This window comes from Phascolarctos cinereus, unplaced genomic scaffold (assembly GCF_003287225.1).
Source record: "Phascolarctos cinereus isolate Bilbo 61053 unplaced genomic scaffold, phaCin_HiC Scaffold_726;HRSCAF=1367, whole genome shotgun sequence".
Taxonomy (NCBI): Eukaryota; Metazoa; Chordata; class Mammalia; order Diprotodontia; family Phascolarctidae; genus Phascolarctos; species Phascolarctos cinereus.
In genome coordinates, this window is record NW_027556098.1 from 419,495,409 (window position 1) to 419,506,704 (window position 11,296).

The 11,296-nt window shown below is 62.7% G+C and overlaps 2 protein-coding genes across 5 annotated transcripts; one reads left to right on the top strand and one right to left on the bottom strand.

Moving 5' to 3' along the window:
- The first annotated feature begins 129 nt into the window (after positions 1-129).
- On the top strand, positions 130-8,407 carry LIG1 (DNA ligase 1). 4 transcript variants are annotated; one of them, XM_021004108.2, is made up of 26 exons: positions 132-304; positions 1,042-1,101; positions 1,194-1,280; positions 1,367-1,511; positions 1,607-1,715; positions 2,022-2,261; positions 2,390-2,468; positions 2,616-2,696; positions 2,962-3,018; positions 3,304-3,476; positions 3,571-3,737; positions 4,130-4,206; positions 4,345-4,436; positions 4,615-4,714; positions 4,811-4,896; positions 5,045-5,160; positions 5,507-5,602; positions 5,727-5,837; positions 5,925-5,996; positions 6,077-6,221; positions 6,323-6,405; positions 6,620-6,772; positions 6,971-7,024; positions 7,181-7,324; positions 8,067-8,159; positions 8,251-8,407. In XM_021004108.2, the coding sequence occupies exons 2-26, from the start codon at positions 1,085-1,087 to the stop codon at positions 8,335-8,337; spliced, it is 2,664 nt and encodes an 887-aa protein (XP_020859767.1). In that variant the 5' UTR covers positions 132-304; positions 1,042-1,084; the 3' UTR covers positions 8,338-8,407. The 4 variants fall into 4 exon arrangements, with proteins under 4 accessions (XP_078002099.1, XP_020859767.1, XP_078002100.1 ...); XM_078145974.1 differs by lacking the exon at positions 132-304 and adding an exon at positions 576-704; XM_078145972.1 differs by lacking the exon at positions 132-304 and adding an exon at positions 589-753.
- A 153-nt stretch (positions 8,408-8,560) lies between these two features.
- ATF5 (activating transcription factor 5) lies at positions 8,561-10,927 on the bottom strand. The gene is made up of 3 exons (XM_021004116.2): positions 10,693-10,927; positions 9,590-9,889; positions 8,561-9,503 (listed from the first exon to the last, which is right to left on the bottom strand). Exons 2-3 carry the CDS (start codon positions 9,753-9,755, stop codon positions 8,881-8,883), a joined length of 789 nt encoding a protein of 262 aa, XP_020859775.1. The 5' UTR covers positions 9,756-9,889; positions 10,693-10,927; the 3' UTR covers positions 8,561-8,880.
- Positions 10,928-11,296: the final 369 nt, after the last annotated feature.

Consider the following 11,296-nt stretch of genomic DNA (forward strand, 5'->3'; position numbering starts at 1 on the left):
CCATCGTGCCCCGCGAGCGTCTGTCCCGAAGCGTCGGCCTAACCCAACCCATCCCCCTCTTCTCTTCCGAGAGCGCAGAGCCCCTGCCCCTCCCATTCTTCCAAACCACAACTCCCAGCGTGCTCCGCGAGGCGAAGGCGCGGGCAGCTGTCCCGTGACGTCACTCGCCCCTAGCGACTCAGCGCGCGAAAGTTGAGGCGCGCAGCTGGGCTGGTGGCGGGAGTGGAGCCCGAGCCCGAGCTGGGAGCCGGGAGCCGGGAGCCGGGAGCCGGGTAGGAGTTTTGGCAGCGTTACGCGGAAGGAGGTCAGTGTTGGGGGGGAGGGGAAGAACCGAGGACACACACACCACACACACACACACACACACACACACACACACACACACACACACACACACCCACACACACACACACACACACACACACACACACACACACACACACCCCCCCGCCGGGCCTCTGCCGAAGCCCAGAGATGGGGAGGCGAACGGGGGCCTCTGCGCATGCGCGAGCCGCGTGCGGGGGAGGGGGAAGGGGCTGTGGGTGGGACCCTGTCTGGCCAATCCCGGCCGTCTCAGTAGCGTCTTGCCTGGCTCCTTCAGCTGCTGTGGCTCCCATGGCTTCCAGGAGCCTGGCAGTGCAGTGTTTGGCGTGCAGAGCCCTTCGTCACGCCCCCCCCCACCCACTTCCGATTCCTCCCCCTAAGCTCCTTGAGGTCAGGGCTGCCTCACCTCTCGGGCCCGGCACACAGCAGGTGCCTAAGGAGTGCGTGATGCCAGGCTAGGCTGGGGCAGAAGGAGCCTGTGGCCCAGCCCAGGGACAGTCAGTGAGGCAGGGCAGGGGTCTGCTTGTGGGGGGGTGCCCCCCACAACCCGACCCGCGGGGGGACGCCAGTGAGGGGGCCCCGGGGGTGGGGGCTCGTGTCCGCCCTCTGGGCTTCTCCAGGCGGCTCCTTCTGGGGTGGGGGTGGGGGGGCGGCATGGACGGCCTGCTACCCCACTCCCAGCCCGCCATCTTCACACGTCTTTCCGTTTGGTTCCAGGAGGCGCTGCGGAGAGACGGAAGGGAAGACCTCGGGAGCCGTCATGCAGCGATCGATAAAGTGAGGAGCTCGGGTTCTGGGCCTTCCCCCTGGCCCTGTGCCCAGCCCCTTCCCTCTTCCTGCCCTAGCCCTTCTCCGGTGTCTCCCCACAGGTCGTTTTTCCAGCCTATGAGCGGGGACAGAGTGAGGAAGCAGGAGGAGCCCCCCAAAAGCAGCAAGGAGAGAGAGCCCACCTCCAAGTGAGTGGGGGGTCCGAGTGGGCAGGGGCTCCCCCAAGGGCAGCCCTTTGGGCAGACTGGGCATCCCTGGCCCTCTTACCACCCAGGGCTGCCCTGAAGGAGAGGAATGCTGTAGAACCTGAGAGTGAGTCCCCCGTGAAGAGGCCTATGAGGAAAGTGCCCCGAGTCCTAGGGAGTGAAGGCGAGGAGGAGGACCACGAGGAGGTGGCCCCGACAGCCCCCCCAGACCAGGTAGCTGGCTTCCTCCGCGGGGGGGCTGATGTCTCGGCTCGGGGGTGGGGGGCAGGCGTGCTGACCTCCCCACCCCCACTCTCTGTCCCCTGCAGAAGCCCAGCGTCCCCTCCCGGGCCCCTTCTCCAGCCAGCTCCGGCCCGTCCCCCTCAGACTCCTCGCCCCACGGCATCTCCCCAGCAGGGATCCCAAAGCGTCGGACAGGTAGGGCGGGGCAGGCCACCCTCCCCCACTAAAAGAAGGCAGCCACGAGTTCGTGGTGGAAGGAGGGAAGGCCAGACTGAGCCCTCAGCAGTCTTCTTTCTTCTGCCGCTGAGTTCCATGCCCGAGCTGAGTTCAAATTCAGCCTCAGGCACCAACTGGCTGGGGAACCCTGAGCAAGTCACCTGACTGCCACCTGCCTCAGTTTCCTCATCTGTAAAATGAGGAGGCTGGACTTGGTGGCCTGTAAGGCCCTTTCCATCACTGATTGCTGCCCCCACTCCCAACCCTAACTTGCTCTCTTCCTAGCTCGGAAACAGATGCAGAAACGTAAGCTGAAGGAGCTGCCTGAGGACCATGAGGGCCAGGTGCCCAAGAGGCTTAAGAGGGAGGGAGGCGAGAGTGCACAAGGGAGAAGCCCTGAGCGGCCCGCCTCGATCCGTGAGGCACAGCGGGCCCCCGAGCCGCAGGGCGCCTCGGAGGAGGCGAGGCGAGGCCCGGAGCCAAAGGCACCCGCCCGGGCACCCAAGGCCTTCAGCAGCTTTTTCAGTGAGTGTCTCTCCTCTGGTCCGCGGAGCCTGGGCCTTCTCCCGCCTAGGCCAGCCTCCATTCCATACCGGGCTTGGGGGAGTCTAAAGGGAAAGGCGCCTTTCCCCAGCATCACATTTGTTCCACAGCCCCCCAAAAGCCGGCAGCAGCAAAGCAGACCCCAAAGGAGGCAGAGACAGGGAAGGCAGCAGAGGAGACATCCAGGGCGTAAGTCGGCCTTCAAGGAACCCCTGTGCTCTCAGGCCAGCCTGCATCCCCCCCAGCCCCTACTCGTGTCTGTGCTGGGGAGAGGGGCCCCCGGAAGAGGGGCAGGGCAGAGGCTCACTCCCCAGCCCCCGCCTCTCTCTGCCACAGGCCCCTAGACCCAGCCACATACGACCCTTCTAAGAGCAGCTATCACCCCCTGGACGACGCATGCTGGAAACCAGGGCAGAGGTGAGGGCGTGGGGAGGGCCCCTGCCTCTGTGGAGTTTGTGGTTTGTCCCCCTCCCCCGTAAGAGAACACCCCGTTAGACTGGAGCCTGGCACACAGTAGGTACTTCCTCAGTGCTTGTCAACTGGCTGGCTGACTGACTGAGGCCTTTTACAGCCAGGAAGGTCTCATGTGGTGGTGGGGGGGGATTGTCTCACTCCTCTTCTACCCCGGGGGCTGCCCTGCACTTGGCAGGCCCCCTCCCCCACTGACCCTTGCTTCCCACAGGGTCCCCTACCTCATTGTAGCTCGGACATTTGAGAAAATTGAGGAAGTCTCTGCTCGGTAAAGCCCGGCGTTTCCCTCTAGCCCTGCCTCAGCGCCCCATCTCACGCAGAGCCAGGAGGTGCCCCCTGCCCCTTTGTTTCCTTCCACCTGGCCATCGTCCACCTCTCTCAGAGATCTGACTGCACTGTCCAGCGTGTTCCTGCCCACACTCTCACATGCCACTTCCCTCCACTCCCTTCCACCCTCCAGGCCTCAGTCCTTATACTAAGCAGCTTCAGTCTGCGCCCCCTCCCCTGGCCTGGGCTGAGGGTCCTCACTATCCTGCCCTACCCCCTCTCGCAGGCTCCGGATGGTGGAAACGCTGAGCAACCTCCTCCGGTCAGTGACCGCCCTGTCCCCCACAGACCTGCTCCCTATCCTCTACCTGAGTCTCAACCAGCTGGGCCCCCCCCAGCAAGGCCTGGAGCTCGGCGTGGGGGACGGCGTGCTCCTCAAGGCGGTGGCCCAAGCCACAGGTAAGTGAGGGCGGGAGAGACCTGGCGAGACCCGACACCCCGCCCAGGTGGCACTGCCCTGGCCATCCACACCCTCATCTTCTCCCACCGCCAGGGCGGCAACTGGAAGCCATACGGGCCGAGATGGCAGAAAGGGGGGACGTGGGGTTGGTGGTAGAGGCCAGCCGCAGCACCCAGCGTACCATGCTGCCCCTGCCCCCCCTGACGGCATCAGGGGTCCTGAGCAAGCTCCGAGACATCGCCCGCCTCACAGGCAGCGCTGTGAGTGTCCCCACCCACCCCTACCTTCTCCCTGCCTGTCATCTGGCGTCTCCTTGGGGTGGGGGCAAAGGACAGGGCTTGCCCACCTAGGCCCTGCTGTGGGGTGTCTCCTGCTCATGGGGGGCTTGCCCTCCTGGGGTGTCTCCTGTTCGGGGGGAGCTTGCCCTCCTGGGCCCTGCCGTGGGGTGTCTCTTACTCATGGGGAGTTGCCCTCCTGGGCCCTGCCGTGGGGTGTCTCAGGGGAGGATGGGGCAGAGGCTGGGGCATCCTCCTTTGAAGTCTGGGCAGTCCAGTAAGGATCTGGAAAGCAGTGTGGCTTCCCACCCAGGCCAGAGGATGACCTCAGGGTCGGGTGGTACCCATCTCTCTCTCCCACCCCCTCACCTCCACAGTCCACATCAAAGAAGATCGACATCATCAAAGGCTTGTTTGTTGCCTGTCGCCACTCGGAGGCCCGCTTCATTGCCAGGTGGGAAAGCAGTGGCCTGCTGGGGGTGGGAGAAGAGGCGGCAAGGCCAGGGGTATCTGGGGGCCTGGACAGGGCCCTCCCTCGTGTCTGACTGGGACATCAGGGCAGGGACTCACTCCCCCTTCTCCTCCCTTGCAGGGCCCTGAGTGGGCGGCTGCGCCTGGGCCTTGCCGAACAGTCGGTGCTGGCCGCACTTGCCCAGGCCGTGACCCTCACGCCCCCTGGCCAAGGTAAGGGTTCCCGGGCCAGGCTGTTCAGGTCCCCTTCACACCCCTGCTGTTTCGGCCCACTTCCCAGCTGTCACTTCAATAAGCATTTCCTGCCAAAAACATCTCCTCATGCTTACATCCACCCATGTGGGGCCTTGGGGAGAGAGGATCTCAAAGCCCTGGTGGGTCTTTCCCCCAGAGTTCCCCCCGGCTGTGGTAGATGCTGGGACAGGCAAGTTGGCAGAAGCCAGAAAGACTTGGCTGGAAGAGAAGGGCATGATCCTGAAGCAGACCTTCTGGTGAGGGGCAAGCGGGCAGGGCACGGGGTAGTGGGGGGCACAGCCAGGAGGGCCATCAACGTGCCCGGCTTAGCTGCGTCCTTGTCCATCCGCCAGCGAGGTGCCTGACCTGGACCTGATTGTCCCTGCCCTGCTCGAGCACGGGCTGGACCAGCTGCCCCAGCACTGCCAGCTGACCCCAGGTGAGCCTCCAGCTGCCTGCTGCCCATGGGCTGGGCCCCAGAGAGCCCTCTTAGCCCCCATTCCCACCCACCCCCACACCTCAGTCCCTGATGGCTCCAGTTGTGAGCCAGTCTGCCCTCACACTCTTGCTCTGGCTCTGCCACCCAGGGGTACCCCTGAAGCCCATGCTGGCCCACCCCACCCGCGGCATTGGGGAGGTGTTGAAGCGCTTCGAGGAGTCTGCCTTCACATGTGAATATAAGTATGATGGGCAGAGAGCACAGGTATGGACCTGGGGGGCCTCACATGTGAATACAAGTATGGGGGGGGGGCTCCACATATGAATAAGTCTGACCAGCAGAGGGTCCAGGTCTGGAGCACGTGAATGTAAGTATGATGGGCAGAGGGCACAGGTTTGGGGGGCAGGAAGCCTTCTTGCCACAGCCTGTATCTCCTTCCCCAGATGCAGGACTTGGAGCGGGCGTGAAGGAGGAGGCCTCCCAAGAGCTGTCCCCTCCCTGGCCATGTTGCTCTGCCCAGTGGCTGGCTCTGTGCCATCCCTGTGCCCACGGAAATGTGGCGAGGTAGTCTCACTCCTAGTTCCTCCAGGTTCCCCCTCTGCCCCTACAGATCCATGTCCTGGCAAACGGGGACGTGAAGATATTTAGCCGGAACCAGGAGGATAACACGGGCCGGTATCCAGATGTCATCAGCCGCATCCCGAAGGTGGGGTCGGGCAGGCAGGGGCAGTTGGGGGGGGGTGGCGGTATGGCACAGTGGCTGTGCCTGGGGGCCACACTTTTCCTCGCTGAGCCGCCCACCAAGCCTTAACACTTTGCCCATTGCTCAGATGAAGCATCCCTCAGTCATCTCCTGCATTCTGGACGCAGAAGCTGTGGCCTGGGACCGGGTAAAGAAGCAAATTCAGCCCTTCCAGGTGCTCAGCACACGCAAACGCAAGGTGTGCCCAGCCTCTCTGTCCCCGCCCTCTCCCCTGTGCCCCCCCTCCTCCCCCACTGTGGCACTCGGTGCTGTCTTCTTTGCCCAGGAGGTGGAGGAGGCCGAGATCCAAGTCCAGGTGTGCCTGTATGCCTTCGACCTCATCTACCTCAATGGGCAGGTGAGTGAGGCCCCGCAACACACAGAGCCCTCTGCCTCCGCGGGGCTTGAGGTCCTCAGGCCTCTTCCTTCTCCTCGCAGTCCCTGGTCCGGGAGCCGCTGTCCCGGAGGCGGCAGCAGCTCCGGGAGAACTTCATCGAGACAGAGGGCGAGTTTGTTTTTGCCACGTCTCTAGACACGAAGGACACTGAGCAGATCGCCGACTTCCTGGAGCAGTCCGTGAAAGGTAGTGGGGGCCCCCCCTCCCCTGGGATGGCCAGGCTCGAGCCTCCTTCCCGTGGGGCCTGGGCTGTGCCCAGCAGCTCATGGGCATGTCTTCTGATCCAGATTCCTGTGAGGGCCTGATGGTGAAGACCCTTGACACCAACGCCACCTATGAGATTGCCAAGAGATCCCACAACTGGCTCAAGGTGACCGTTCCCCCCACCCTCAGACCCACAGTCCCCATCCTGCTCCTCCTCGGTCCCCACTGCTCAGCTGGCCTGCAGCGCCATTCGCCCTGCCATCCCCAGGCTCTGTCCTTCCCCACGGTCTGGTCTTGCCTGAATTTCTGCCCCCTCGTCTGCTCTGAAGCTCCTGCCCTCCCCAGGGTCCTTCCCCTGAGTTCTTCTCCCCCGTAACCAGCTGAAGAAGGATTATCTGGAAGGCATTGGGGACACTCTGGACCTGGTGTTGATCGGGGCCTATTTGGGCCGGGGGAAACGGGCCGGACGATACGGGGGCTTTCTCCTGGCTGCCTTCGATGAGGACAGTGAAGAGTTCCAGGCTATTTGCAAGGTAGGGAAGCTGCCTGATGAGTCAGGACGGAGGCAGGGTCACCTGGGGGGGTAAGGGGGCTGGGCCCAGCAAGGAGGCATAGGGGGGCCGCTCCCTTCTGCCTGCCAGGGGCCCATGCTCATGGGTGGGAGGTAGAAGGCAACCTGCAGAAGGGTGGCCCTGACCAGATTTCCTTCCACCTCTTCTCTCTCTCCTCAGCTGGGCACAGGCTTCAGTGATGAAGAATTAGAGGAACATTACCAGAGCCTCCAGGTGAGAGGAGCCCCTTTCTGTACCCCCTGCTGCTGCCGCCGCCCTCCCCTGCTGGTCCCCTAGCTGCCTCTCACCCCAGGCCCTGCTGCTCCCCTCCTGCACTTGTCCCCTCTGCTGGCTTTACCACCAGCAGCTCCTTTTCTCCTCCCTGACCAGGCCCTCGTGATCCCTGCTCCTCGTTCCTATGTCCGAGCCGAAGGGGCTGTACCCCCTGACCACTGGCTAGAACCAACCACTGTATGGGAGGTTAAATGTGCTGATCTCTCTGTCTCCCCAATTTATTCGGCAGCCCGAGGGTTGGTGAGTACAAAAGGGGACTTTGTCTTGGCAGAAAAGGGCTGACCAAGGGAAGCATTGCAGCAGTGTGCCCCATTCTGCGCCACTTCGCTCCAAACAGCACAGACCTAATGGACTGGGAGGCCCCAGCTTATTCTAGCCCCTCCCATCTCCCCCTCGATGCTCAGATTACAGGGGTCAAGGCCCAGAGAGGTGATAGGGAGAATCAGTCATGGCCTGCTGCGTCAGGCCTCACATTTCATACACTCCTGGGTTTGGGGGCCCCAGGCTAGGAAGGCCTCTGGGTTGTGAGTCCTGAGGAGCAGGGATCCTCAGGGGCTCAGGATCTAGGCATGTGAGGCCTCAGCTATGGCAGATAGAGCCTGGATAAGGTGGACCCTGGAGAAGTGAAGATATGGACGAATCCTGTCTGGGTCGGTCCCCAAGTCATGACCCAGGAATCCATTGGGAGGGTGGGAATTTGGGCAGCTAAGTCACAGACTGGGCAGAGAGGCAAGCTTGAAGTCAGGAAGCCCCGAGTTCAGATGTGGCCTCAGATACTGGCCGTATGATCCTGGACAAGTTTTCTCAACTATAAGATGGCAGTGATAGTAGCACCTACTTCCCAGGGTTGTGAGGATCAGAGAAGTATAAGGTGATCATTAGCAGGGGCTTTGGCATACTTGTTGGCTAGCCAGGGAAAGGCTTCAGCCTACGGGTCAGGAATGCTGACCGTCAGTCGATGCCTGTGCCCACACGCACCCAGGTGGAGAGCGACAAGGGCGTCTCCCTGCGGTTTCCCCGATTTGTCCAAGTTCGAAAAGACAAGAAACCAGAAGAGGCAACCTCCAGTGCCCAGGTATTTGGGGAGAAAGGTTGGCAGGGAGGGGTGAGGCCAAGGCCTGTCACGCTAGAGCTTCGTGGCATCACTTGCATCCTCCCCCAAACAGGTGGCCAATTTGTATAAGAAACAGCAACAGATTCAGAACCAGCAGGATTCCAAATCCCCTACCTTTGAACCGGAAGATTTCTGTTAAGTCGCCCAGTCCTACCTGGGGGGGAGCAGAGCAAAGGTGCCACTGTTTACTCAATAAAATTTGGGGGCTATGGAGTGACTGATTAATTGACCACGTGGGGGGTCACAGCAGGGTCTGCCTCAGCTAGCACCCTGACATGGGTGCAGGGGGCAGGTACCTGCTTGGGCTCCAGTAGCCCATGCTCTTCTCTAGCCCCTCCCTCCCAAGAGACAGACCAACAGAGTCCAGGACAATCTGTTTATTAGTTACAAAGGCCCAGGTGTGGCTCCTCCCCTTTCCCCTCCCACCTCATCTCCCAGCCAATACCCACCACCGTCCCTTGCCCAACCACCCCCCCCAGCCCCAGCCCCTTTGGCCTAATCTTCAGATGAGGCCTGAGAGCTGTTTTAGAGCTCCAGACTTGGAGGGGAAGCTCCCCCTGACTTCTTTCCTGAGGTCAATGCCCACCCCTTGACCAAAGACATATTTCCAGAAGGGAGCCTCCCTGGGTGGGGAGGGGTCCCATTCACTTGCAAGGCCTAGCCTTTGCCCGGCCCCCTTGTGCTAAGTGCTCCTCAGCCTCTGGCTTCGAGCCTTGTACACCTCGATGAGCAGGTCCTTCACGTACTGGATCTCACGCTCCACAGACTCTGCCCGTTCCCGAAGCTCCCGGTTTCGAGCTTCTAGGCCCTGGCACTCGCCTTCCAGGGCCTCCCCCTCAGCACGTTTCCGCTGGCGGTACCTGAGCGCAGCTGACTTGTTCTGGTCACGTTTTTTCTGTTTGCGGTCCCCCCTCGGGGAGGGTACGGGGTAAGGGGCTGGCCTGGGGGCTGATGAGGTGGGCAGGGGGGCTCGGAAGACCTCCCCACCTTCCCCCTCACCCCGCCCAGGCTCCCCACTGCAGTAGAAGGTCAGCAGATCAAGGGTATCCAAAGGGGCCTGGGGGAGGTCAAAGTGGGGAAGAGGGAGGGGCACAGGCACTGGGGAAGGGGGCGGGAGCGGAGCATCCAAGAAGAAGTCCTCCATCTGCTCCAGCTCCTTCTTCAGCAGGGAGGCCATGGCCTCTAGGTCTGGAGGGGAAGGAGATGGAGATGGTGGGGGGAGGCCACCGGGGGGCATTGGGGGCTCCAGGGGGACCAGGGCAGTGAAGTCTACCCGCTCCGTCATCCAGTCTGAGAAGCCATCACCTAGGCAGGCAGGGGCAGCAGTCAGGCAAAGAAGCTCCCCCCACCATACATCACCCCCCCCTCCCCTCCTCCCCCTTCTGCCTTACCTGCCAGGGGCTCACTCCCCCCGGGAAGCCCCACCTCCAGGGCCTCATAGGGACCCAGGGGGGCGGGGGTCAGGGGGAGCTTCCCGTAGTCCACCCGCCACCCCAGCCCGCTAGCTGGGTGCAGGGCCCTGTCCAGCTCCAGCCCTAGGGCCGCCAGGAGAGACATGGCGGCCAGGACTGCACAGGCCGGGGCTTCGAAGGCCAGACGAGCACGTGGAGGCCCAGGCAAGGCCCAGCTGGAGAAGGAGGCTCGGGGGAGGGTGACAGCTGCTCAGCGGGAGGGCGGCAGAGATGGAGGACCTGCAGGGAGGGAGGACACAGGGGCGGGGTTAGGGACCAGCCCATAGGCTGAGTTGAGAGTGAGTTCCGCCCAGAGGCACAAAGAAGGAGGAGCTAAAGACCAGTATCCTCCCTTCTTCCCGCCCATTAGCTGAAGAGCCCCGCCCCTCGCCCCTCACAGGGGAATTCTTTTTCTGGCCCCAGCCATCATTCTCTCAGACCACCCCTTCCTTTTTGCAGCCTGTTTCCTAGAGGAAGCCCCTCCTCTCTACCAAAAGCATGTCCCTTTTGCACCTAAACCCTCCCTAGAGTCTAGCCTCTTCCTCCGCAGAGCACGCTTTCACCCCCTCCTCAAAGGCTTCCTTTAAGCCCTGCCCTTAATGCCTTTGAGCTCCGCCCCCTTCGAAAGACTCCCTCCTAATAAGGTCCCGCCTCCTCCATAAAAAGGCTCCGTAGGGCTCCACCCCGCCCCGCCCCACTCAAAGGTTCCAGTCTTCGAAGCTCCGCCCCCTGTGGGCAAGTGCTCTGCAATGCCCTCCCCCTCCAAAAGAGAACCCTACAAAGCCCCGCCTCCTCCATAAAAGGGCTCTATAAAGCTCTGCCCTCCGTTCTTTTGGGCCCCACCCCTCCGTTAAAAAAAATCCGCAGACTTCTACCCAAATCCCTCCCCTTCCATAACAGGTGTGCTGAATAGGCTGTGGCAAGGCAACTGAGCATTGCTGAGCGCACCCCTCTGGTCCCACTCCATCTCCCTCCCGGGAGTCCAGGAGTTGCCGGGAACTCAGTGCGCAGGCGCGGGCAGGAAGGAGCGCTCAGGTACTCACTCCATGGCTGCAACAGAGGGCGCGGAGGCGGCGAAGGCCCCGGTGAAGGAGGAGGCGGCGGCAGGGGAAGAGAGAGCCGAGAGGCCGAGCGCGGAGGGCGCCGACGGGCAGCGGGACGAAGCTACAGGGCCATGGCCCGGGACGGGCGGGCGGCCGGACTGACAGCGTACGAAATCTTGCGGCAGGTGGAGAGAAGGGGAATGAGGCAGCCCCGCGAGCGGGCGCGGATATAGGGCTGAGCGCAGCTCGACAGATCCCTCCGCGCCCCGCCCCCGTGCCGCCAGGCTCCGCCCCCATGCCGCCAGGCTCCGCCCCCCCTTCGGCTCTGGAGTCTCCACACCTGCTGGGGCCTCGCTTTCTTTCTCTGTAAAGTGAGGGCCTTGACCAAAAGATCTGGTCAGGTTCCTCCCCGCTGCCCGTGCCCGTGGCCCCAGCGTGGCCTCCGCCTGGGGTGCCCTGCCTTCCCCTCGTGGACGCCCTGTAACGCCCATTGCAATACCATCCTCGCCAGGGGCTCGCGTGGCTCCGAGGAACAAGCAGCAGCGCCCGGGGCCACCCAGCCCGACCGCCCACTGGCATCCAAACGCTGCATGAACTGCGCTTG

Bases quoted from the DNA above. Each gene is read 5' to 3' on its own strand.
- ATF5 (XM_021004116.2), bottom strand. From the start codon at position 9,755: ATGTCTCTCCTGGCGGCCCTAGGGCTGGAGCTGGACAGGGCCCTGCAC. The intron at 9,504-9,589 runs GTAAGGCAGAAG...CTGCCTGCCTAG, and splicing joins GGGGAGTGAGCCCCTGGCAG to GTGATGGCTTCTCAGACTGG.
- LIG1 (XM_078145974.1), top strand. From the start codon at position 616: ATGGCTTCCAGGAGCCTGGCAGTGCAGTGTTTGGCGTGCAGAGCCCTT. The intron at 2,469-2,615 runs GTAAGTCGGCCT...TCTCTGCCACAG, and splicing joins GCAGAGGAGACATCCAGGGC to GCCCCTAGACCCAGCCACAT. The intron at 5,603-5,726 runs GTGGGGTCGGGC...CCCATTGCTCAG, and splicing joins TCATCAGCCGCATCCCGAAG to ATGAAGCATCCCTCAGTCAT.